Source organism: Protomyctophum parallelum (assembly GCF_964188405.1).
Source record: "Protomyctophum parallelum genome assembly, chromosome: 18".
In the NCBI taxonomy this organism is placed as follows: Eukaryota; Metazoa; Chordata; class Actinopteri; order Myctophiformes; family Myctophidae; genus Protomyctophum; species Protomyctophum parallelum.
In genome coordinates this window covers 32,407,942-32,433,358 of record NC_139716.1, presented here as the reverse complement: position 1 = coordinate 32,433,358, position 25,417 = coordinate 32,407,942, and the positions used below count along the sequence as shown (strand labels likewise).

The 25,417-nt window shown below is 45.8% G+C and overlaps 1 protein-coding gene across 3 annotated transcripts in view; it reads left to right on the top strand.

The window, feature by feature from the left end:
- LOC310875281 (uncharacterized protein) overlaps positions 1 to 24,661 on the top strand; it is a 42,647-nt gene extending 17,986 nt beyond the window's left edge. The window contains exons 1-4 of one of the 3 annotated variants that reach the window (XM_083788464.1): positions 16,192 to 16,307; positions 19,135 to 19,291; positions 23,567 to 23,611; positions 23,984 to 24,661. In XM_083788464.1, coding sequence (XP_083644590.1) covers positions 16,195 to 16,307; positions 19,135 to 19,291; positions 23,567 to 23,611; positions 23,984 to 24,259 — 591 coding nt within the window. In that variant the 5' untranslated portion in view covers positions 16,192 to 16,194 and the 3' untranslated portion in view covers positions 24,260 to 24,661. Of the gene's footprint in view, positions 1 to 16,191; positions 16,308 to 19,134; positions 19,292 to 23,566; positions 23,612 to 23,983 lie in introns of those variants that run through there. The other 2 variants (XM_083788465.1, XM_083788466.1) reach the window with 2 other exon arrangements.
- The last annotated feature ends 756 nt before the right edge of the window (positions 24,662 to 25,417 follow it).

Below are 25,417 nucleotides of genomic sequence, written 5' to 3'. Positions count from 1 at the left end.
ACTCACTCAGGGTTGACGTGTCACACCTGCAGTGATGGGAGGGGCACCAAAATGTGGTATTTTGATTGTTTAATGGGGGCACTCCCTTAGTATAAAAGTGTATGTTTTGTGTACACATGACCTGATGAAGATCAAATGGATCGAAACGCTGTCAGTATTTCAACAAAGAACGTCTTTCTTATACCTGTGGTGTGCGGGCTCCATCCAATACCTACACCAGTTGTGATGCAACAGAGTTTGCTGTGACCGTTGTGAATTATGGGTGGTGTGGTTTTTGCCAAGACGGTGGATTGTGGCCCATGCCTTCCTGCTGTTATTTGACATGTTGGTGTTCTCTATATCTTTTCGTCCTGGGCATGACGTTAAACTGTTCCGTTCGAGAGGACCAGCGACCCTCGAATGTAAACGGCCACGAAAGGAAATTATGTGTGTGTGAGGTGTTCTCTATAGGTTGGGTTTCAGGTGGTTGTATTGTAGTAGCTTGACATTTCTTGGAGGGCACTTTCAAGGACAGACTCAATCTTCTGGAAGTCTGCTTGTTGGGTCGTAATGCAGAGGTTGTCGGCGTAGATGAAACGCTGGCATTAGGCATTGGGTAGTGGCTGGTCGTTTGTGTAGATATTGAAAAGGAGGGGGGCGAGCACGCTACCTTGTTGGAGGCCGTTCTTTTGGGCTTTCCATTTACTCCTCTGGTCATTTAACTGGACATAGAAGCGCCTGTTGTTGAGGAGGCTTTTCCTGACCATTGTGCGGTGTTGGACAGTGTCGTAGGCAGCAGAGAGATCTCTGAATGCTGCTCCAGTTATTTGTTTCCCCTCAAACCCATCCTCAATGTGTTGGGTGAGGTTGAGCTCTGTCCAGCACAGGAGCGGCTGGGACGGAAACCAGCTTGGTCTTTAGTCAGCTTGGTATCTATGAGTGGCAACAAGGCGTTGGAGTAGCAGCTTCTCATATAGCCTTGTAGGTGATGCAGAGGGAAATGGGTCGGTAGCTCTTTGTGGATAATGGGTCTTTGCCAGGTTTAGGGATTGCAACCACTTTGGCCTTTTCCCAGACAGAAGGGATGGTTTTCTGTGCTATGCATGTGTTCAGCATCCCCACAAGCCAGGTCTTTGCGTTGGGTCCCAGGTGCTGTAACATTTCTGCCAGTAGGTCATCAATCCCTGCTGCTTTTCCGGGTTTCAACTTTCCCATTGCAGTTTCAAGTTCTTCTAGGTCGAAGGGTTTGGTTTGAGGGCTGGCTGATTGTGGTTGGTCTGATACCACTGTGCGATGGTATTCTCCTGTGGGTCGGTGGCGGTCTTGGTCACAACTGGTGGCCAACAGTTGTAACCAACACTGCCACCGACCCACATAGAATACCATCGCACAGTGGTATCAGACCAACCACAATCAGCCAGCCCTCAAACCAAACCCTTCGACTTAGAAGAACGTGAAACTGCAATGGGAAAGTTGAAACCCGGAAAAGCAGCAGGGATTGATGGCATACTGGCAGAAATGATACAGCACCTGGGACCTATCGCAAGGACCTGGCTTGTGGGGATGCTGAACACATGCATAGCACAGAAAACCATCCCTTCTGTTTGGAAAAAGGCTGGAGTAGTTGCAATCCCTAAACCTGGCAAAGACCCATTATCCCCGAAGAGCTACCGACCCATTTCCCTCCTCTGCATCACCTACAAGCTCTATGAGAGGCACTACAATTTCTGAACAGACTATATTTACATCAATATGTCTGGGTCCCCACCTACTCACTCAGGGTTGACGTGTCACACCTGCAGTGATGGGAGGGGCACCAAAATGTGGTATTTTGATTGTTTAATGGGGGCACTCCCTTAGTATAAAAGTGTATGTTTTGTGTACACATGACCTGATGAAGATCAAATGGATCGAAACGCTGTCAGTATTTCAACAAAGAACGTCTTTCTTATACCTGTGGTGTGCGGGCTCCATCCAATACCTACACCAGTTGTGATGCAACAGAGTTTGCTGTGACCGTTGTGAATTATGGGTGGTGTGGTTTTTGCCAAGACGGTGGATTGTGGCCCATGCCTTCCTGCTGTTATTTGACATGTTGGTGTTCTCTATATCTTTTCGTCCTGGGCATGACGTTAAACTGTTCCGTTCGAGAGGACCAGCGACCCTCGAATGTAAACGGCCACGAAAGGAAATTATGTGTGTGTGAGGTGTTCTCTATAGGTTGGGTTTCAGGTGGTTGTATTGTAGTAGCTTGACATTTCTTGGAGGGCACTTTCAAGGACAGACTCAATCTTCTGGAAGTCTGCTTGTTGGGTCGTAATGCAGAGGTTGTCGGCGTAGATGAAACGCTGGCATTAGGCATTGGGTAGTGGCTGGTCGTTTGTGTAGATATTGAAAAGGAGGGGGGCGAGCACGCTACCTTGTTGGAGGCCGTTCTTTTGGGCTTTCCATTTACTCCTCTGGTCATTTAACTGGACATAGAAGCGCCTGTTGTTGAGGAGGCTTTTCCTGACCATTGTGCGGTGTTGGACAGTGTCGTAGGCAGCAGAGAGATCTCTGAATGCTGCTCCAGTTATTTGTTTCCCCTCAAACCCATCCTCAATGTGTTGGGTGAGGTTGAGCTCTGTCCAGCACAGGAGCGGCTGGGACGGAAACCAGCTTGGTCTTTAGTCAGCTTGGTATCTATGAGTGGCAACAAGGCGTTGGAGTAGCAGCTTCTCATATAGCCTTGTAGGTGATGCAGAGGGAAATGGGTCGGTAGCTCTTTGTGGATAATGGGTCTTTGCCAGGTTTAGGGATTGCAACCACTTTGGCCTTTTCCCAGACAGAAGGGATGGTTTTCTGTGCTATGCATGTGTTCAGCATCCCCACAAGCCAGGTCTTTGCGTTGGGTTCCAGGTGCTGTATAATTTCTGCCAGTAGGTCATCAATCCCTGCTGCTTTTCCGGGTTTCAACTTTCCCATTGCAGTTTTGAGTTCTTCTAGGTCGAAGGGTTTGGTTTGAGGGCTGGCTGATTGTGGTTGGTCTGATACCACTGTGCGATGGTATTCTCCTGTGGGTCGTGGCGGTGTTGGTTACGACTGTTGGCCACCAGTTGTGATGCAACAGAGTTCGCTGTGACTGTTGTGAATTATGGGTGGCTCCCTGAGGTCCTTGATCGCCATTGGGTCCAACAGTGGTCATTGAAGCGTGCACACACATGCACACATGCACCTACACACACAGGGGCACATGCGTATGCACACCTGGACCTTTAAATGAACAACAACACAAAAACTAAGGCACTGGTGTCGGACTTCTGGTTTACCGGAACGGGGTTCAACTCCCTGCAGTGCCCTGCTCAATGTGTTGTATTTCATTCATTGGTCCATGGTCTCAGGTCATTGAGCGGCGCGCTATAGTGTGCGATTCTTCATCATTGTTGAGGATTTTTTAAAGGTGAAAATCAAGGAAAAGCAAAAGGCTATAGTCCATGGTCACGGACCGCATACTGGTCAAGGTCATTTATACTGGTGAAGATCATTTACTAGTCTTCTAAAGGTCATTTATACTGGTGAAGATCATTTACTAGTCTTCTAAAGGTCATTTATACTGGTCAAGGTCAATTACTAGTCTCATGAAGGTAATTTATACTGGTCACAGTCATATACTGGTCACGGTCATTTCTACTGGTGAAGGTCATTTCTACTGGTCAAGGTCATTTGTACTTGTCAAGGTCATTTATACTGGTCAAGGTCATTTACTAGTCTTATTGAAGGTAATTTATACTGCTCAAGGTCATTGATATTGGTCAAGGTCATTAAGTGGCACGCTATAGTGCGCGATTCTTCATCATTGTTGAGGATTTGAAAAAAGGTTAAATTGCAGAAAAGCGAAAGGCTAAAGTCCATGGTCACGGAGGGCATACTATAGTATGTTGTTTTTCTTTTTTTTGGTGGTGTGCGGGCTCCATCCAATAACTACACCAGTTGTGATGCAATAGAGTTTGCTGTGACCGTTGTGAATTATGGGTGGTGTGGTCTTTGCCAAGACGGTGGATTGTGGCCCATGCCTTCCTGCTGTTATTTGTCATGTTGGTGTTCTCTATATCTTTTCGTCCTGGGCATGACGTTAAACTGTTCCGTTCGAGAGGACCGGCGACCCTCGAATGTAAACAGGTGTTGGGACAGGGTCAGGTGTTGTCTTGATGCATCCTATGATGATGCCACAGGTGTCATTTAGGGCTGTGTCGACCAATTTGGTGTGACGGGATAGGCTTGTAGGTGATGCAGAGGAGGGAAATGGGTCGGTAGCTCTTTGGGGATAATGGGTCTTTGCCAGGTTTAGGGATTGCAACCACTTTGGCCTTTTTCCAGACAGAAGGGATGGTTTTCTGTGCTATGCATGTGTTCAGCATCCCCACAAGCCAGGTCTTTCCGTTAGGTCCCAGGTGCTGTATCATTTCTGCTAGTAGGTCATCAATCCCTGCTGCTTTTCCGGGTTTCAACTTTCCCATTGCAGTTTCACGTTCTTCTAGGTCGAAGGGTTTGGTTTGAAGGCTGGCTGATTGTGGTTGGTCTGATACCACTGTGCGATGGTATTCTCCTGTGGGTTGGTGGCGGTCTTGGTCACAACTGGTGGCCAACAGTTGTAACCAACACCGCCACCGGTTTGTCTTTTCGTCCTGGGCATGACGTTAAACTGTTCCGTTTGAGAGGACCGGCGACCCTCGAATGTAAACAGCCACGAAAGGAAACTGTGTGTGTGAGGTGTTCTCTATCATTTCATTCCAGACTTCACTGTCTATCTCCTGTGTTTTCCATTCATCTTGAGCGTTACACAGTCGTCTGATGTGCGGGGGGAGGTGCCGGCTAGCGCATAAAGGCACGGACGGGACAGGTGTTTTCTTGACCCATCCCGTGATGATGCGACAGGTGTCATTTAGGGCTGTGTCGACCAATTTGGTGTGACGTGATCGGCTCCAGCTTGAGCAGGAATACTCTGCTGTAGAGAAAGACAGGGCCATGGCAGTTGCACGGATTGTTTGTGGGTCTGCGCCCCACTTGGGAGTTCACTAGTTTTCACAGGATGTTATTGTGGGTGTTGACCGTGGCTTTTGTGTTCTCCAGGTGTTTTTTTGAAGAAGAGTGTCCTGTCCAGTGTAACTCCAAGATACATGGGGTGGGTATGGTTGGAGAGTTTGTGACCATCCCAAGTGACGCTCAGTTCTTTTCTTGCGTCTCGGTTCCTCAGGTGGAAGCTGCATAGTTGGGTTTGTGTGTGTCTTTCTTTTTCTGTCTTTCTTTCTTAGGACGGAGATCAAGGTAGACGCCATAGGAAGGCTCAACACTAGCCGATGCCCCTAGAGATCCATCCCAAAGCTTCCCTCAGGGAGCACAGCAAGCCAGCTAGCCAGCAAGCCTGCCCAGTCAGCCAACGCAGCCAGTCAGCTCCGCCAGTCAGCCAGTGTAGAAAGTCAGGCTGCCAAGCCAGAGCATATCAGCCCTTGCAGTCAGCCATTGCAGCCATACCAGCCTTGCTCAGTCAGCTCAGCCAGGCCTCTCTTGAGGCCTGGCTCTCTGTCTGCCTGGCCCGGTCTGCCCTGCCCTGCCTTGCAGCAACAGAACCAGCCTTTCTGGAAAGCCAGCCAGCTCAGAATGCGAGCTGAGCAAGCCAGTGCAGCAGCAAGCCCAGACTAGGTTACCGCAGCCTTACTGTGCAGCCACAGCCACTCAGTCTAGACCAGCAGGAGCTGGCCAGGCTCCAACCCTTGCAGCGCAGCCTTAGGCCGGACAGTCCCCCTGCCTGCACTTTGTTGCCTTCCTGGCCTGTCTGCCTGCCTAGGCGCCTCGGTCTTCCTGTCTGTCTGCCTTGGCCTGCCAGTCTGAAACTGGTTTAGACTAACTGCGTGCTTGCCAGCTGCGCTGGCTTGCTGAGCTCGTATTCTGAGCTGGCTGGCTTGCCAGCAAGGCTGGTTCTGTTGCTGCAAGGCAGGGCGGGGCAGACCGGGCCAGGCAGACAGAGAGCCAGGCCTCGAGAGAGGCCTGGCTGAGCTGACTGAGCAAGGCTGGTATGGCTACAATGGTTGACTGCAAGGGCTGATGTGCGCTGGCTTGGCAGCCTGACTTTCTACACTGGCTGACTGGCGGAGCTGGCTGGCTGCGTTGGCTGACTGGGCGGGCTTGCTGGCTAGCTGGCTTGTTGGACTCCCTGAGGGAAGCTTTGGGATGGATCTCTAGGGGCATCGGCTTGTGTTGAGCCTTCCAACGGCGTCTACCTTGATCTTCGTCCTAAGAAAGAAAGACAGAAAAAGAAACACACACACAAACTCAACTATGCAGCTTCCACATGAGGAAGGCAGGCAGGCACGCAGGCAGGCACAAGCTGCCTGCGTGCTTGCTTCGCCCTCCAGTTGCTGCTCCAGTTATTTGTTTTCCCTCAAACCCATCCTCAATGTGTTGGTTGAGGTTGAGCTCTGTCCAGCACAGGACGGGACGGAAACCAGCTTGGTCTTTAGTCAGCTTGGTGTCTATGAGTGGTATGAGGCGTTGGAGTAGCAGCCTCTCTTGTAGGTGATGCAGAGGAGGGAAATGGGTCGGTAGCTCTTTGAGGATGATGGGTCTTTGCCAGGTTTGGGGATTGCAACCACTTTGGCTTTTCTCCAGACAGAAGGGATGGTTTTCTGTGCCATGCATGTGTTCAGCATCCCCACGAGCCAGGTCTTTGCGTTAGGTTCCAGGTGCTGTATAATTTCTGCCAGTATGTCATCAATCCCTGCTGCTTTTCCGGGTTTCAACTTTCCCATTGCAGTTTTGAGTTCTTCTAGGTCGAAGGGTTTGGTTTGAGGGCTGGCTGATTGTGGTTGGTCTGATACCACTGTGCGATGGTATTCTCCTGTGGGTCGTGGCGGTGTTGGTTACGACTGTTGGCCACCAGTTGTGATGCAACAGAGTTCGCTGTGACTGTTGTGAATTATGGGTGGCTCCCTGAGGTCCTTGATCGCCATTGGGTCCAACAGTGGTCATTGAAGCGTGCACACACATGCAAACGAAATAAATGAACAACAACACAAAAACTAAGGCACTGGTGTCGGACTTCTGGTTTACCGGAACGGGGTTCAACTCCCTGCAGTGCCCTGCTCAATGTGTTGTATTTCATTCATTGGTCCATGGTCTCAGGTCATTGAGCGGCGCGCTATAGTGTGCGATTCTTCATCATTGTTGAGGATTTTTTAAAGGTGAAAATCAAGGAAAAGCAAAAGGCTATAGTCCATGGTCACGGACCGCATACTGGTCAAGGTCATTTATACTGGTGAAGATCATTTACTAGTCTTCTAAAGGTCATTTATACTGGTGAAGATCATTTACTAGTCTTCTAAAGGTCATTTATACTGGTCAAGGTCAATTACTAGTCTCATGAAGGTAATTTATACTGGTCACAGTCATATACTGGTCACGGTCATTTCTACTGGTGAAGGTCATTTCTACTGGTCAAGGTCATTTGTACTTGTCAAGGTCATTTATACTGGTCAAGGTCATTTACTAGTCTTATTGAAGGTAATTTATACTGCTCAAGGTCATTGATATTGGTCAAGGTCATTAAGTGGCACGCTATAGTGCGCGATTCTTCATCATTGTTGAGGATTTGAAAAAAGGTTAAATTGCAGAAAAGCGAAAGGCTAAAGTCCATGGTCACGGAGGGCATACTATAGTATGTTGTTTTTCTTTTTTTTGGTGGTGTGCGGGCTCCATCCAATAACTACACCAGTTGTGATGCAATAGAGTTTGCTGTGACCGTTGTGAATTATGGGTGGTGTGGTCTTTGCCAAGACGGTGGATTGTGGCCCATGCCTTCCTGCTGTTATTTGTCATGTTGGTGTTCTCTATATCTTTTCGTCCTGGGCATGACGTTAAACTGTTCCGTTCGAGAGGACCGGCGACCCTCGAATGTAAACAGGTGTTGGGACAGGGTCAGGTGTTGTCTTGATGCATCCTATGATGATGCCACAGGTGTCATTTAGGGCTGTGTCGACCAATTTGGTGTGACGGGATAGGCTTGTAGGTGATGCAGAGGAGGGAAATGGGTCGGTAGCTCTTTGGGGATAATGGGTCTTTGCCAGGTTTAGGGATTGCAACCACTTTGGCCTTTTTCCAGACAGAAGGGATGGTTTTCTGTGCTATGCATGTGTTCAGCATCCCCACAAGCCAGGTCTTTCCGTTAGGTCCCAGGTGCTGTATCATTTCTGCTAGTAGGTCATCAATCCCTGCTGCTTTTCCGGGTTTCAACTTTCCCATTGCAGTTTCACGTTCTTCTAGGTCGAAGGGTTTGGTTTGAAGGCTGGCTGATTGTGGTTGGTCTGATACCACTGTGCGATGGTATTCTCCTGTGGGTTGGTGGCGGTCTTGGTCACAACTGGTGGCCAACAGTTGTAACCAACACCGCCACCGACCCACATAGAATACCATCGCACAGTGGTATCAGACCAACCATAATCAGCCATCACTCAAACCAAACCCTTCGACCTAGAAGAACTTGAAACTGCAATGGGAAAGTTGAAACCCGGAAAAGCAGCAGGGATTGATGACCTACTGGCAGAAATGATACAGCACCTGGGACCTAACTCAAGGCCCTGGCTTGTGGGGATGCTGAACACATGCACAGCACAGAAAACCACCCCTTCTGTCTGGAAAAAGGCCAAAGTGGTTGCAATCCCTAAACCTGGCAAAGACCCATTATCCCCGAAGAGCTACCGACCCATTTCCCTCCTCTGCATCACGTCTTTCTTATACCTGTGGTGTGCGGGCTCCATCCAATACCTACACTAGTTGTGATGCAACAGAATTTGCTGTGACCGTTGTGAATTATGGGTGGTGTGGTCTTTGCCAAGACGGTGGATTGTGGCCCATGCCTTCCTGCTGTTATTTGTCATTTGTCATTATGGTGTTCTCTATATCTTTTCGTCCTGGGCATGACGTTAAACTGTTCCGTTTGAGAGGACCGGCGACCCTCGAATGTAAACAGCCACGAAAGGAAACTGTGTGTGTGAGGTGTTCTCTATCATTTCATTCCAGACTTCACTGTCTATCTCCTGTGTTTTCCATTCATCTTGAGCGTTACACAGTCGTCTGATGTGCGGGGGGAGGTGCCGGCTAGCGCATAAAGGCACGGACGGGACAGGTGTTTTCTTGACCCATCCCGTGATGATGCGACAGGTGTCATTTAGGGCTGTGTCGACCAATTTGGTGTGACGTGATCGGCTCCAGCTTGAGCAGGAATACTCTGCTGTAGAGAAAGACAGGGCCATGGCAGTTGCACGGATTGTTTGTGGGTCTGCGCCCCACTTGGGAGTTCACTAGTTTTCACAGGATGTTATTGTGGGTGTTGACCGTGGCTTTTGTGTTCTCCAGGTGTTTTTTTGAAGAAGAGTGTCCTGTCCAGTGTAACTCCAAGATACATGGGGTGGGTATGGTTGGAGAGTTTGTGACCATCCCAAGTGACGCTCAGTTCTTTTCTTGCGTCTCGGTTCCTCAGGTGGAAGCTGCATAGTTGGGTTTGTGTGTGTCTTTCTTTTTCTGTCTTTCTTTCTTAGGACGGAGATCAAGGTAGACGCCATAGGAAGGCTCAACACTAGCCGATGCCCCTAGAGATCCATCCCAAAGCTTCCCTCAGGGAGCACAGCAAGCCAGCTAGCCAGCAAGCCTGCCCAGTCAGCCAACGCAGCCAGTCAGCTCCGCCAGTCAGCCAGTGTAGAAAGTCAGGCTGCCAAGCCAGAGCATATCAGCCCTTGCAGTCAGCCATTGCAGCCATACCAGCCTTGCTCAGTAAGCTCAGCCAGTCCTCTCTTGAGGCCTGGCTCTCTGTCTGCCTGGCCCGGTCTGCCCTGCCCTGCCTTGCAGCAACAGAACCAGCCTTTCTGGAAAGCCAGCCAGCTCAGAATGCGAGCTGAGCAAGCCAGTGCAGCAGCAAGCCCAGACTAGGTTACCGCAGCCTTACTGTGCAGCCACAGCCACTCAGTCTAGACCAGCAGGAGCTGGCCAGGCTCCAACCCTTGCAGCGCAGCCTTAGGCCGGACAGTCCCCCTGCCTGCACTTTGTTGCCTTCCTGGCCTGTCTGCCTGCCTAGGCGCCTCGGTCTTCCTGTCTGTCTGCCTTGGCCTGCCAGTCTGAAACTGGTTTAGACTAACTGCGTGCTTGCCAGCTGCGCTGGCTTGCTGAGCTCGTATTCTGAGCTGGCTGGCTTGCCAGCAAGGCTGGTTCTGTTGCTGCAAGGCAGGGCGGGGCAGACCGGGCCAGGCAGACAGAGAGCCAGGCCTCGAGAGAGGCCTGGCTGAGCTGACTGAGCAAGGCTGGTATGGCTACAATGGTTGACTGCAAGGGCTGATGTGCGCTGGCTTGGCAGCCTGACTTTCTACACTGGCTGACTGGCGGAGCTGGCTGGCTGCGTTGGCTGACTGGGCGGGCTTGCTGGCTAGCTGGCTTGCTGGTTTTCTGTGCCATGCATGTATTCAGCATCCCTACGAGCCAGGTCTTTGCGTTAGGTTCCAGGTGCTGTATAATTTCTGCCAGTATGTCATCAATCCCTGCTGCTTTTCCGGGTTTCAACTTTCCCATTGCAGTTTCGAGTTCTTCTAGGTCGAAGGGTTTGGTTTGAGGGCTGGCTGATTGTGGTTGGTCTGATACCACTGTGCGATGGTATTCTCCTGTGGGTCGGTGGCGGTGTTGGTTACGACTGTTGGCCACCAGTTGTGATGCAACAGAGTTCACTGTGACCGTTGTGAATTATGGGTGGCTCCCTGAGGTCCTTGATCCCCATGGGGTCCAACAGTGGTCATTGAAGCGTGCACAGACATGCACAAATGCACCTACACACGCACAGGCGCACATGCGTATGCACACCTGGACCTGTAAATGAACAACAACACAAAAACTAAGGCACTGGTGTCGGACTTCTGGTTTACCGGAACGGGGTTCAACTCCCTGCAGTGCCCTGCTCAATGTGTTATATTTACATGGTTCATTGGTCCATGGTCTCAGGTCATTGAGCGGCGCGCTATTGTGTGTGATTCTTCATCATTGTTGAGGATTTTAAAAAAATGTGAAAATCAAGGAAAAGCGAAAGGCTATAGTCCATGGTCACGGACCGCATACTGGTCAAGGTAATTCATACTGGTGAAGATCATTTACTAGTCTTATGAAGGTCATTTATACTGGTCAAGGTCATTTACTAGTCTCATGAAGGTAATTTATACTGGTCAGTCATATACTGGTCACGGTCATTTATACTGGTCAAGGTCATTTGTACTTGTCAAGGTCATTTATACTGGTCAAGGTCATTTACTAGTCTTATTGAAGGTCATTTATACTGCTCAAGGTTATTGATCAATATCAATGACCTTGATGACCCCAAGGTCATTAAGTGGCATGCTATAGTGCGCGATTCTTCATCATTGTTCACGATTTGAAAAAAGGTTAAATCGCGGAAAAGCGAAAGGCTATAGTCCATAGTCTCGGAGGGCATACAAAAATGTGTGGTGCTATACAGGCCGTTCTGGAAAATTTGGGACAGAGGTTCATCGTTGGCATCCAGGGAGTGTGTGTGCAAAATTTGGCATCGACCGGGTTAATGGTGCTGGAGATTAGCTGTTAACAAACTGACGGACACACACACACACACACACACACACACACTCACTCAGAGTGCAAAACATACTCTATCCCCATGGCTTTGGCCTGGTGCCATACCGTTATTAATTATTGCCTACAATGTCAATTGTGAAATTACTTTACCGTTGCAATGCAACATTTACATTTCAACGAATGGACCTCGTAAAATAAAACAAAAACCAAGGCACTGGTTGTGGTACTTCTGGTTTACCGGAATGGGGTTCAACTCCCTGCAGTGCTCTGCTCAATTTGTTGTATTTACATGGTTCATTTTTATTTTCTGCTCATTGTGTTGCCTTTTCATAGATGATAACCCCCAGGTTCTTTAATGTGTTTGCACTCCCTACAGTTAGGTTACCAAGTCTATTTATTTATTATTTCTGTTCACTAGAACTAGAACCAATTACCAAAGTAGGCTTTCTAATGACACAACTCGCCTTTGTTTTTATGTGTAGCAAAAACGTTCTTTTTATTTACGCCAAAGAGTAGAGGCTGGTCTGCATTCATGCGAGCGGGGAAGTTTAGAGTAACATAGCTCTAAATGAAACGCATTAGAGCTATGGACCAGAGCTAGTAGTCATAGCACTTCATGGTATATGCATAGTTTATATAGTTTCATTATAGATATATTAAACAGAGAGGACTGGAGTCAATTGGGTTATATTATGTTTAACACTCATTTGAAGCTGTCAAAATCTGACAGACTTCTGGCGGCCATGGCCACGCCCACCTTTTGGTAACGCCCACTTTCGGCCAAGCCCACAAAAAGGACCCCCCATGTAATTTGCCAGGCAGGCTCCACTCTCAGACAGATATTTGGCTCCGTCTTATGAGCTAATTTAGAATTTCCTGTCTGAGAGCTAGCTAATTTAAGACATCCGGTTGCCTTCAGAATAAAATAAGGTTATTTAATTCGTTAATTAAATAATTGTCAATGCCCCAAGGCACAGCACTTTTTTGAGCGTTGACCTCAGTAGAAGGTCTGCTGCCGTGAATTTTACACCTCTCCCACTTAGCGGAGAGTGGGGTGTGGTACAGGACATCTCCCCGAACGCGTGGGTATACTGCATCTACAAGTAGTACAAGATAAATTGAAACCATTGACACCTACTTCGATGGTTCAGTTGTCATCTATGCCGGGGAATTTAGCAGCTCTCATTCAAGCGTTTTTTCAAAATCCAGGTCACACATTTGATTGCAAAACAATCTGTGGTGTCACTCAACAACTAGTGAATAGCATCTTACTTGGCCTTAGGAATGCACAATGACCCATTAGATTTTATACACAAACTAGTAGTTTGGTTGAGTATGTGTGGTGTCCACACAGTTGTTCAAGCAAAACATACAGACATCTGTACATTCTGTGCCTGGACAGTTGAAAGCAATTAACAGAACAATAACGGAGGACAATTTGGAAGAAGATGATGATGATGTGGTTTTATGCAATGAAAGTCTAAATGACAATATGTGTGAAGCTATACCATTACCAATTCTAACATTTCTACAACAGACATCTGCTATCAAAAAATGTCACACACGGCTTGAAGAAGCAGCAGCGCAGGACTCAACATTTAGACGGAAACTTGAGAAATTCAATCTAGCCAACACATCAGTGTCATTAGTGTCTCAGAAATGTTCTAGGACAGAAGAATGCACCATATTAAACAGCTTTGTAGAATACACACTTCGGTCTCCTTTCCTTGGAGATGACCTGCTTTGCCTGAAAAGTCTTAGTCTGTATAGTTGTACTCAATGTGGTGACAAGGCCTTACCATCTACAAAGAACATGTCACAATTCATAGTGCAGCCACTTGACGTGTCACAAAAAGGCATCTTAGACACTATTGCACAAATATTACCTGCTCAATCTGAACAATGTGAAACATGTCAGCAGGAAAAGAGCTTATCAACATATGAAGTAATTAACAGCCCACAGACCTTACTTCTCCTGTTAAGAGCTGGCACAAAAATTCCAAAAACGTTCAATTTATCCTGTCTGTACCACCAAAATGAGTATGCTTTGACCAGTATGTGTGTATTTTTCGACAGGCCACCATATGCGTCATTGTACATCCTTAAAGATCATAAATGGCATATCTGGACAAATGAATCGAATGACACAGCAGGCTATACCTTTGATGCAAAGAACATCCGCTCGACAGCACACAAAGACAGTAGTCACAAGTAGTTTCTATGTCGTGTCATACGAGAAAATAAACAGTCGAGAAATAATCAAGTTTCGTCAGGACAAACAAATGCATAAATGCACAGACAGATGCAATCAACGCACACAAGTGACACCCATTCCAAAGCTAGAGGTAACTCCTTGACCTGACTTAGCTTGCGTAGAGAAAGTGATTTCATGTCAATGCCCCAAGGCACAGCACTTTTTTGAGCGTTGACCCCAGTAGAAGGTCTGCTGCTGTGAATTTTACACCTCTCCCGCTTAGCGGAGAGTGTGGTGTGGTAGAGGACATCTCCCCGAACGCGTGGGTATGTCCAGATAGTTGCCTCGCGGAGGCCTCTTTGTCCAGTGTCCATTCTGGGTCCGGAAACGGTACTTTTTTCAGCGTTGACCACAGTAGAAGGTCTGCTGCTGTGAATTTTACACCTCTCCCGCTTAGCGGAGAGTGGGGTGTGGTACAGGACATCTCCCCGAACGCGTGGGTATGTCCAGATAGTTGCCTCGCGGAGCCGTCTTTTGTCCAGTGTCCATTCTGGGTCCGGAAACGGTACTTTTTGTCAGCCTTGACCCCAGTAGAAGGTCTGCTGCTGTGAATTTTACACCTCTCCCGCTTAGCGGAGAGTGTGGTGTGGTAGAGGACATCTCCCCGAACGTGTGGGTATGTCCAGATAGTTGCCTCGCGGAGGCCTCTTTGTCCAGTGTCCATTCTGGGTCCGGAAACGGTACTTTTTGTCAGCATTGACCCCAGTAGAAGGTCTGCTGCTGTGAATTTTACACCTCTCCCGCTTAGCGGAGAGTGTGGTGTGGTAGAGGACATCTCCCCGAACGTGTGGGTATGTCCAGATAGTTGCCTCGCGGAGGCCTCTTTGTCCAGTGTCCATTCTGGGTCCGGAAACGGTACTTTTTTCAGCGTTGACCACAGTAGAAGGTCTGCTGCTGTGAATTTTACACCTCTCCCGCTTAGCGGAGAGTGGGGTGTGGTACAGGACATCTCCCCGAACGCGTGGGTATGTCCAGATAGTTGCCTCGCGGAGCCGTCTTTTGTCCAGTGTCCATTCTGGGTCCGGAAACGGTACTTTTTGTCAGCCTTGACCCCAGTAGAAGGTCTGCTGCTGTGAATTTTACACCTCTCCCGCTTAGCGGAGAGTGTGGTGTGGTAGAGGACATCTCCCCGAACGTGTGGGTATGTCCAGATAGTTGCCTCGCGGAGGCCTCTTTGTCCAGTGTCCATTCTGGGTCCGGAAACGGTACTTTTTGTCAGCATTGACCCCAGTAGAAGGTCTGCTGCTGTGAATTTTACACCTCTCCCGCTTAGCGGAGAGTGGGGTGTGGTACAGGACATCTCCCCGAACGCGTGGGTATGTCCAGATAGTTGCCTCGCGGAGCCGTCTTTTGTCCAGTGTCCATTCTGGGTCCGGAAACGGTACTTTTTGTCAGCCTTGACCCCAGTAGAAGGTCTGCTGCTGTGAATTTTACACCTCTCCCGCTTAGCGGAGAGTGTGGTGTGGTAGAGGACATCTCCCCGAACGTGTGGGTATGTCCAGATAGTTGCCTCGCGGAGGCCTCTTTGTCCAGTGTCCATTCTGGGTCCGGAAACGGTACTTTTTGTCAGCATTGACCCCAGTAGAAGGTCTGCTGCTGTGAATTTTACACCTCTCCCGCTTAGCGGAGAGTGTGGTGTGGTAGAGGACATCTCCCCGAACGTGTGGGTATGTCCAGATAGTTGCCTCGCGGAGGCCTCTTTGTCCAGTGTCCATTCTGGGTCCGGAAACGGTACTTTTTTCAGCGTTGACCACAGTAGAAGGTCTGCTGCTGTGAATTTTACACCTCTCCCGCTTAGCGGAGAGTGGGGTGTGGTACAGGACATCTCCCCGAACGCGTGGGTATGTCCAGATAGTTGCCTCGCGGAGCCGTCTTTTGTCCAGTGTCCATTCTGGGTCCGGAAACGGTACTTTTTGTCAGCCTTGACCCCAGTAGAAGGTCTGCTGCTGTGAATTTTACACCTCTCCCGCTTAGCGGAGAGTGGGGTGTGGTATAGGACATCTCCCCGAACGCGTGGGTATGTCCAGATAGTTGCCTTGCGGAGCCGTCTTTTGTCCAGTGTCCACTTTATAAAGTCCATGCACTCCAGTGAATAGCATTTATCCATTTAGATAACTTTATTATTATTATTATTATAAGGATTTAATTACTTATTCTTACACAGAAACATAATGTGTGTCTTATAGCATCATATAGCATCATTTAAATGCTTAATTTGTAGTTTTAATGTGCAAATTAAACTTTTTTTCAATACTCTAGAGGGTACTCTTATTTTGAAGAGATCGTCCACCGGAAGTCTTAAATTAGCTCACTAGATTAGCTCACTAGACGCTGCCTTACAGGGCATGGTTTGTTGTCATGTTGTGTTTGAAGCTTCAAGAAAAGTTGCATGCTATGTGATAAAAGAAAAGCAATCACAGTGTCTCTTGTCTTTGGAGTTCACATCGCTACAGAGACTGTAAGTAAGGAACTGAACTGACTATTCATGCCGCCGATAAGACAGAAGTGTGTATTTGTAGTACGTACGTCTCAAACATTTCTGATGAATTGAAAATAGTGGACCCTCCCCCCTGTTGTAAATAAGTGTAATGCTTTATCATGGATCGTCCACAAAGTAACAGTTTTTGTATTGACTTGTGTTTTGAAATGTACCCATTCTGCACAGGCTACGAAAAACTTCATGAGCTCTGTTGCGAACTGTTGAACTAAAACCCCTTGTATTTTTCTTTTCACAAACATTTTTGTGTTGATTGTTTGTTTACCTGTGATCATGAGGCATATGCTTGGTTTTAGTGAATACAAACACACCGTTTGACCGTTATAGACTATCATACGGTGTATGAATTAATGTGGTCTGGAGTTCGGAAGCACTCGTTTTTGTTAACGGGTCGCACTGCTTATTCTTCTTCTTCTTCTCTGAGTTTTATGGCGGATCGCAACCAACATAAAGGTGCATACCGCCACCTACTGTACAAGAGTATGTAACATCATGTCAATTTTCTATTGCTATTTATATCCTACTACTCAGGTTTGTAGTGTATAAAAATGTAAACAGTGCCTTCCTCACCATAGCTACACCCTTTCCCTTAGCCCTAGAACGGCTCTTGTTGTTACATACAGTATGTACAGTATTTCACATACAGAGCCATAGAACACACAGGTTAATTTCAGTTCGGGTTCTACATGGGCGGCCTAAATGTGATGAATGCTCCGTTTGTACTAACCCATTAAATTATTCCAAAGACGTGGTGTGAAAAATGGTCCTCTAGTTTTATATCCATGTGAAAGTTCTGGCACAAAACGCGTATTTAGTGAATTATATCCACTTTTTCAAGAGATGCACACGGACATCTATCTCTCCGGGCGAGGGGGACCGGAAAAATCGATGAACTGATTTGACAAATACGTCATGTTTACAAATACGTCCACTCGCCCGGAGAGAAAGATGTCCGTGTGCATCTCTTGAAAAAGTGGAGATAATTCACTAAATACGTGTTTTGTGCCAGAACTTTCACATGGATATAAAACTATAGGACCATTTTTCACTCCACGTCTTTGGAATAATTTAATGGGTGAGTACAAACGGAGCATTTATCACATTTATGCCGCACATTTTCAAATCGACCAGCTCCCGGTGCAAGGCATCTATGCCTGAGATACATGAAAATTTACGAAGTATAATTAAATGATCACAGGCATTCTAGGTCTACCTTTCCCTCTGCTCCAAGGATCCCTGACAAATCCCATTCCCGTCCTGCATCATTAACTTTGTCCTTCAATTGTGCTCTTTCCTCTATATATCTATCACAGTTCATTAACGTGCTCAACATTTTCTGTTTCCCCACAACTTCCACATGTATTGCTCTCTGCCTTACCCATGGTAAAGAGGGTGCTGTTTAACCCTGTGTGTCCCACCCTTAGCCTTGTAATTTTTCTTCACTTCTATTCTTTTCATTATACTCCTTAGTGGCTACTGTTTTTTGTACCTTGTAATACCCTCGTCCTTTCGGGTCTTCGTCCCACCTTCTCTGCCAGATTTCCATCCCTTTCTTTTTGACCATTGCTTTCCCTTCACCCTTTCCTAATAGCACTCGTAGTGCTACCTCCTGCTGAGTTGCCCTTTTGGCAAGCTTGTCTGGTCGCACTGCTGCCTCGGCTCCTGCATTATGTGCAAATTCGAAATAGGTGGTACGCACTATGTACAAAGGCAATTTAAATAAATGCAAGCCACTTTAGCATATTTAATATAACAGAAATTCAATTAATATACGTGTATATGGCTCAATTGAATAACAACATTGCTGTAATTTGCATCAGTTGAGTCCCAGTTTCAATGTATTGATTTATAAACAGTATTCAGAATGAGTACATTTAATTCAAACAAAAGTACAACACAATACAAAAACTGTGGACACTATGATGAAGCATTACACTTATTTACAATAAGGCCCACCATTTTCAATTCATCAGAACATTTAGAGACTTTTATTTAGAGACAATTATACACTTCTATAAAAATACAGGAATGATTGAATGTAATATGTCAGGTATATCAAGTTAGTTTCAGCCTTCTAGTGGAATCTGATATTTCCTCTTGTAATGTGACCTGTAGCCCAATCCACACAGATGACCTCATTGGCAGGGGTTTCAAACTTATTTTGTTGCTGCAACTGTTTAAAGGGGTTGGTTTGGCCAAATTGGCACCAATCAGTGGTTGGTCTACAGATGTGTTTCCTGGGTCTGGCAAACCTAGAAAATGACCTGAACCCCATTTTGATCTTTAATGTTCCAGAGCAGAGCCACGGTGAGAGAGAATGTTTTAACACAAATCTAATCTTCTGGGGTCCCTGGCACAAAGGGGACTGCCCATAACTCTGACATCCCATTACTCCGACGACTACATGTGGGAAAACTTTGAGAACCACTGCTCTAAAAGTCCTGTATTCGCCATCTGTTTATTGTAGTGATCCGTTACTAACAACCTTTAAAAGTATTCAAAGAGCCTCTGGGCTCTAGAACTTTTATGGAAAATGATATTCCACTCAGGGTGAAGTTTAGAAGGTTTTATTGAGAAAGTTGAAGCCATAAAATAGTAAATACATTAAGCAACAGCATAGTTGACAGTCCAGCACAGCCTTGACCTTCTGGCCAGCAGCTATCCAGCCAGTCTCGCCATTTTGTTAGGATGGTCGGGAAATGAATGACATCGATGAGCTGTTGATGAAAAAGTGTATGTGTGTGTGTTTAATCTATGTCCTGTATGCTGGTTGTTTGTGATCTTTAAGCAGAACAAAGATGTTTGGAGGCAGTGGAGTGACCAGGAGTCTGACTGGAGCTGCCAGAGTCTTGGGCTTGATGTGTCTGCTGTGTCTAATTAGTCTGGACAACTGCATGGAAAGTAACTTTGAGTTTGGAGATGAGGTTACGATCACCGCTGCTCAGGTAAGTAATTAAGGTATTGCTGTATTTATGTGACTTCAGGGGTGGGAAACTTTGATGATGGAGAGGAGAGGGCCACTATATTTCCACACTTAACTCCAGAGGGCCACGTTGCATCTTACTGTTTGAGCTTGTAGATCAGCTATTTTTGCTATATTTGATTGAATTGAAATCCTGAAAAAAATGTGGCAATTTATTTTTTTGGAATCCTGAAAATTTAACTTTTTATTTAATTTCAAATGAATTTAGTTATAACTTTATGAACTAAATCCAAACACATTGGACATACAAAAGCGGGTCATGTTTGCACGTTTGGAATTGTAACAGCTGAAATCAATAATATATCAGTATTCTGATATTAACCTGGGCCACATTAAGTGAAGGTGGGGGCCGCATGTGGCCCCCGGGCCGCCAGTTGCCCATGTATGGACTAGACTAACAATGTATTATTATTAAGAAAGATGTTCTCCCTGTGCTGTTTGTTTAATATATTTGTTTGCTATAAAATTCCAGATTTTGAATGATTGAATAGTTTATTAGACAGAAATGTAAAAACAGCAACAGAACAGAGTACAGTCAAACACTTGACTGTACGAGGTCAGCACCTTGCGGTCTTGTTTACATTTAGGCCCTATGCAATCAATTCATAGACATGACAGGATTCAGGTGAGTCTCAGGTGCTATTTACATGAGGATGGTGTTCATATAAAACGGCAAAATAAAGTATCGTTTGCTGCTGTCATTTAGATGAGAACCGTGTTCTCAGGAGGTGAAAACGCAACGAAGTGAAACCACCTCCCAGAGTGGAAATCTTTGAGAACGCCGTTTCCTATGGTATCCATGTAAACAGGCAAAACAGTGGATCCGCAAAACTTGTGACATCATGGCTTACGTCAGCTCTGGTCGGCTCGCCCCGTGTCCTACGTTTGTACATGGTGTCATAGGCAATTAGGCATGCGTCAGTTGCTAGGGGAAACGAACAACAACAACCATGTCGGATAGTCCGGTTTGCTGAAGGTGTGATGAGGACCACGGTACACTTATTATTCATGTATTGTTTGATTGTTTATTGTATTAGTATACATATAATACGGTTGATGATGCGGTTACTAGGGTTACTAAGGGTTATTTACGCGACGTTTGTTTACTTCCTGTGTAGTAGAACGGAAGTAGTTCTACGCATGCGTGACTTATGTCTATGGTTTATATAAGCGCTGCGTCACACGGACCCCACAAGGACACGCGCCACCTAGCGACCTGGCATATATATGCATGCACTTTGTAGCGTGTTCATTCAAGTGTGCGTTCTCGTGTAAATGGTCCAAAAAAATGAGAACGCAACGAGACTTTGACGTGTTATATGGAGATGGTCGCCGTCTAAAAGAGGCCTCAATATGGCTATACTTGAAAGTTGAAACCACCACATACCACGCTAGCCGCAACAAAGTCTATAGATCCTATTTTTAATATCTGGAATCTAGAGTTGCAATAGCCTCGGTACCAGGCTTTCATTTTTGTTGGTGCAAAAATTTAAAGCCTGGAGGAACGCATTGGCCACTCTGGTCTAAAAGTGGGAGTCAACCCTTCCGGGTGGGCGTCGCTCCAAATGATGTGACGTAGCGCTGCACTAGGGGGGAGAGGAGGGGCCGGGGGTGACGGACAGATCGATGAGATCCAATCAGGGCGTGCGCAAATCTCAGCAGCGACCCGCCCCTCTAGACCAGAAACCTAACACGTTAGCTCAGGCTAGAGTTGCAATAACAACCCTTGACTGCCCATACTTCCAAATGAAAAAGTCATACCTGATTGTATAAAACAACGTTTAACTTGCCAACATTGCAGCTGTACGTACGGAAAGCTTGAATTATCGTCTTTTTTGTTTCATAAAAAAAGTCCACCGCTATGAGCTACTTTATATCGATGAATTCCATGCAAGTGATTACTTTTCTAAGTGTTGGAGTTTGTAAGCGCTTGTTTTCTATATCGCAATCTATATCGTGGTTTGATTGAAGTATTTATTAACAGATTGGAGAATTACAGTACATTTCAAGCACAACTCAATACAAAACTGTTAACTGTGGACGACACCTATAAAGCATTACACTTGAGTTGGTAGGCAGGACCGTTTTTGTGATTTTCAACAAGCTTCCAAAATCCAAACTCCAAATCAAAAACTTTGCAGATGGTAAAGACGATAATTCAAGCTTCCCGTACAGCTGCAATATTGGTGAGTATAGCGATTATTCTACTGTCAGTCTCAGCCTGGTCAGATGTCATCCCCTGGCTATGGTGTGAGTGGAAGCAGACCCTCAAATGGAGAAAATAAATCGCTGACCAGTCCTTGCAGCAGATAGGATAGTAAGAATAAGAGGACACAACTTGACAGCCACAAGGTGAAGTGAGGTTCAAACAGTGACACTAATGTTTATTACATTTTCCGTGCATTATATACAAAACAGCATCTCGAGAGGTTCAAACCCCCCCCCCCCCCCACCCAGTGGTCGTATGTCACATTGGTATTTCTGAGAATACATAAGATTGACAAAATGTATTTAATATTAATTTAATATTATTTGTAATAATATTAAAATTCGTTAGGTGAGTTGGAGGGTGAGATGGAGGCCAAAAGGTGGGAGTTCCTGTCCCCTCTATGGCAGGAAGTACGTGTGGGCCCATCTATGCACGTTGCCTGCGCTCTCATAAACGACACATAATAAACCTGATACTAATAGATTCCGTCAAGATTAAGAAGGTGTAAGACATACAGGATACTGTGTTTGCGTAAACAGGCCTTAATAAGGTCAACATCAGCATATCTCAGGGTATTTCAAGAATTGGTGCAATACAGTAAAGTACAGTATGCATGCTATTGGTCACATAACCATGAGCTGACATTTAGCTGACATTGATCTTGACATCTATGCGTGGTTATGCAAAATCATAACAGTGAGTTTAACATAGTTTAATACAATCAGATATAACTTTTCTGTTTGGATTCATGGGTTTTCATTGGTATTGCAACTCTAGATTCCAGATATAAAAAAATCACACCCGTGTGACTGTGAATTGAGGGGCGCTCTTATCATCGTACATCATCATAAACTAATCGTAAAATAGACGGGGTGCGCACGCTTTTCCGACACACCATAGGACCGACATGCAGAAACAACGATCGGATTAAGGTTGGCGAACATACGTTAATGTTGGCGACTGGATTAAGGTGGGCGAACATGCGTTAAGGTTACTATGTCTATTTGCTCAGACACTATGACGTAAGATTGTCCATTCATTGTCAATGGGAATTTAATGTTTGTATAGGACTAGGTTTGTTAACACACACCAAAAGCTGGATATAGGAGTGGCTAGCGCCCCTCAAAAATAGGATCTGTTGCTTGTGGCTAATACCACGCATCATCTTAATGTGGACAACATCGTATGACAAACTATTTAACCAGGCTTATACAAGCAACCAGAGAGTTATGATCCATAAAAGCACTATTTTTGAGGAGCCCCTCTGCCCCCTCCTATGCCCAGCTTTGTGTGTCTGTGTCATAGACTGTAAAAAATATGGACAAAGCGTTCGCCGGGTCTAACATGGACGTAAAATGAAGCCTGTTATTCCTGCACTGTAAGTCGCCATCTTTCTAGATCCGTTTGGTACCAGCTGGCCATTGGCTGGCTCCGTTTTGGACCAGCTGGCCATTGGCTGCCCAGACAACGAGGCGGGACTTCCCCCCTTCTTCTCCGTTGGTTTTTATTTTGACTCGAGTGGGAGGGGAATCCCGATCATAGACTGTAACGGTAGCCACGCCCCTCAGAAAATACGCGATGTTTTTTTTTCTTTATGGCCATTTTTTTAATTAATGGGACCATAATTTTCCAAAAAGAATATTATGACATTAGAAATGAGACTTTAAACTAGTGACTGGAAGAAGAAAGTATTCATGACCATGTTTATTAAGGTAATACAGTCTAGGTGAAGTTGGGCCAAAATACATGGGCCTCTATGGAGCTATGGGGCTTTTTGGGTCCAGTCCATGGCCACAACAGGCCATTATAATGAACTACCGATTTCAAATGAGGCTTCACGAAATATCTGGCTGACTGCCCCCCTGGTCTGTGTGTACCACATTTGAAATGATTTGATTGGCTGATCATGGAATGTGATGTATAATGTATGATGTTATATGACGATAAGAGAGCCCTCACTTCACACAAGTGTGATTTTTTATTCTGCATCTTTTTATCTATATTACTCATCTTTACTCTTAATTGCAGTTGAAGGAGGCGCGTCGTATGATACAGGATGCAGAAGATTCAAAGGTGAGAATCTCTACATTAAAATTACTTAAAGTCACTAAGCAATCACTGTATTTATGGAAAGGGTTGTTGGCACAACAATTATATTTCACATTATAGGTAGTACAATTTAACCCATCCATAATAACTGACAGTGTTGTTGGGTGGGGTTACTTTCAAAATGTAAGATATTTTAACGTTTACTTTAATTTAAACTAAGTTTAAATTAAAATAGTTTCAGTACAAACAGCATTACTGCCTGTGTCAGTGTTATATTACTTGTGTGTTCTTACACAAACCACCCTCAAACAGAATATTACTACATAACATGTTATAGTTGTTATACAATGCCTTACCCGCTAAAACTGACTACAAATATGAACTTTCCCCTGTCAGGAGAGCAAGAAATTAATCGGTCAAACCTCTGTGGAGATGTACGCTGAATGGGATCGGCATGCTGACACGTTGCAGGACATCATTGCGAGAGGCGCCCCCGAGATGAGGAAGCTGCAGCCCATATTTCAACTCATGGACAACGTGAACATCGAAGTCAGACAGAACTTGCTCTTGATGATTGATGAGGATGAGCAAATGGCTATGAAATTGGATAAAGCCAAAGAGCTGGTGGCTTACTTAGAAAAGCGGCAGAAGCCTACAAAAGAGGAGTTGTGACAAATCACAGGCCAGTCCCTATTCTTAAAACTTGCTTTATAAATAAACTGTCTTTTAACACTTAAACGCTATTTAGCTTGTAGATCTGATATTTAACTGTAACCTCGATCTGTTAAATAAGTGTTACCTTTCTGTTTATGGTATGTCTTGCAGTTCAGCATATTATGCACATGAAAATATACAGTATAATGCCTGTTATATTATTGTCTCCAGTCTCACCCTGTCCATGTGTCTGTCTGAACAGCTAATCTCTGCCACCGTTTGCTTAATCGCAGACAAACTGCACACACACTGTTACAGCGCCACCAGGAGGTCAATCTTTGCTAAACAATTTCTTTGTATTTTCATTAAAGGAGTAATTCACCCCAAATTGACTTGTTTTCTGTCAATTAAACACCCAATGAGGCCTTGATTTATTTTTTTGTGTGTTTTTGTCACATTCCTACCCCAGTGGCGGCAGTGGCTCAGGGGTAGAGTGGCTGGATGGAAACCGCAAGGTTGCCAGTTCGAACCCGGGCTCCCCCGGAGTTAGTGTCGAGGTGTCCTTGAGCAAGACACGGAACCCCTAATTGCTCCTGATGTGCTGGTTGGTGCCTTGCATGGTTTCCGTCATCGATGTATGAATGTGTGTGTGAATGGGTGAATGTAATGCACAATGTAAAGCGCCTTGGATAAAGGCCCTATATAAATGCACCATTTACCAGTCATTTGATGTCCGGTGGAAAGATGCTAATGTCTCCCATATAAGACCAACGGTCATCGAATTATTGGCTTAGGAATGTGACAAACAAAAAATAGGTGTGTGGACTTTCTGTCAAGCATCTACAGACTGGCTTAAAGTCATTTTCTTCCACTTCTGCAGGGACTTCAACACTATCGAGCCTACTCCAAAGCTTAAGGCAACCCTATGCAACATGTGTGTGTGTGTGTGTGTGTCTGTGTCTGTGTTCAAGCACTGGTGCATCCCCTCCCTCACCCAGCTAGTACTCCTCCAGTTACTTGCATCAAGTGAAATTGAAGTTTAAGTGAAATTTAAAGTTCAAAATCAGGTAAATATCTGATCCAATCAGAGTCCCTTTAAAATGAGTCATTGATTGATCACATGCTGTACATGTGTGGGCCCGGGGGCTAGGGGAGAGAACAAAGGAAAAGAACAAC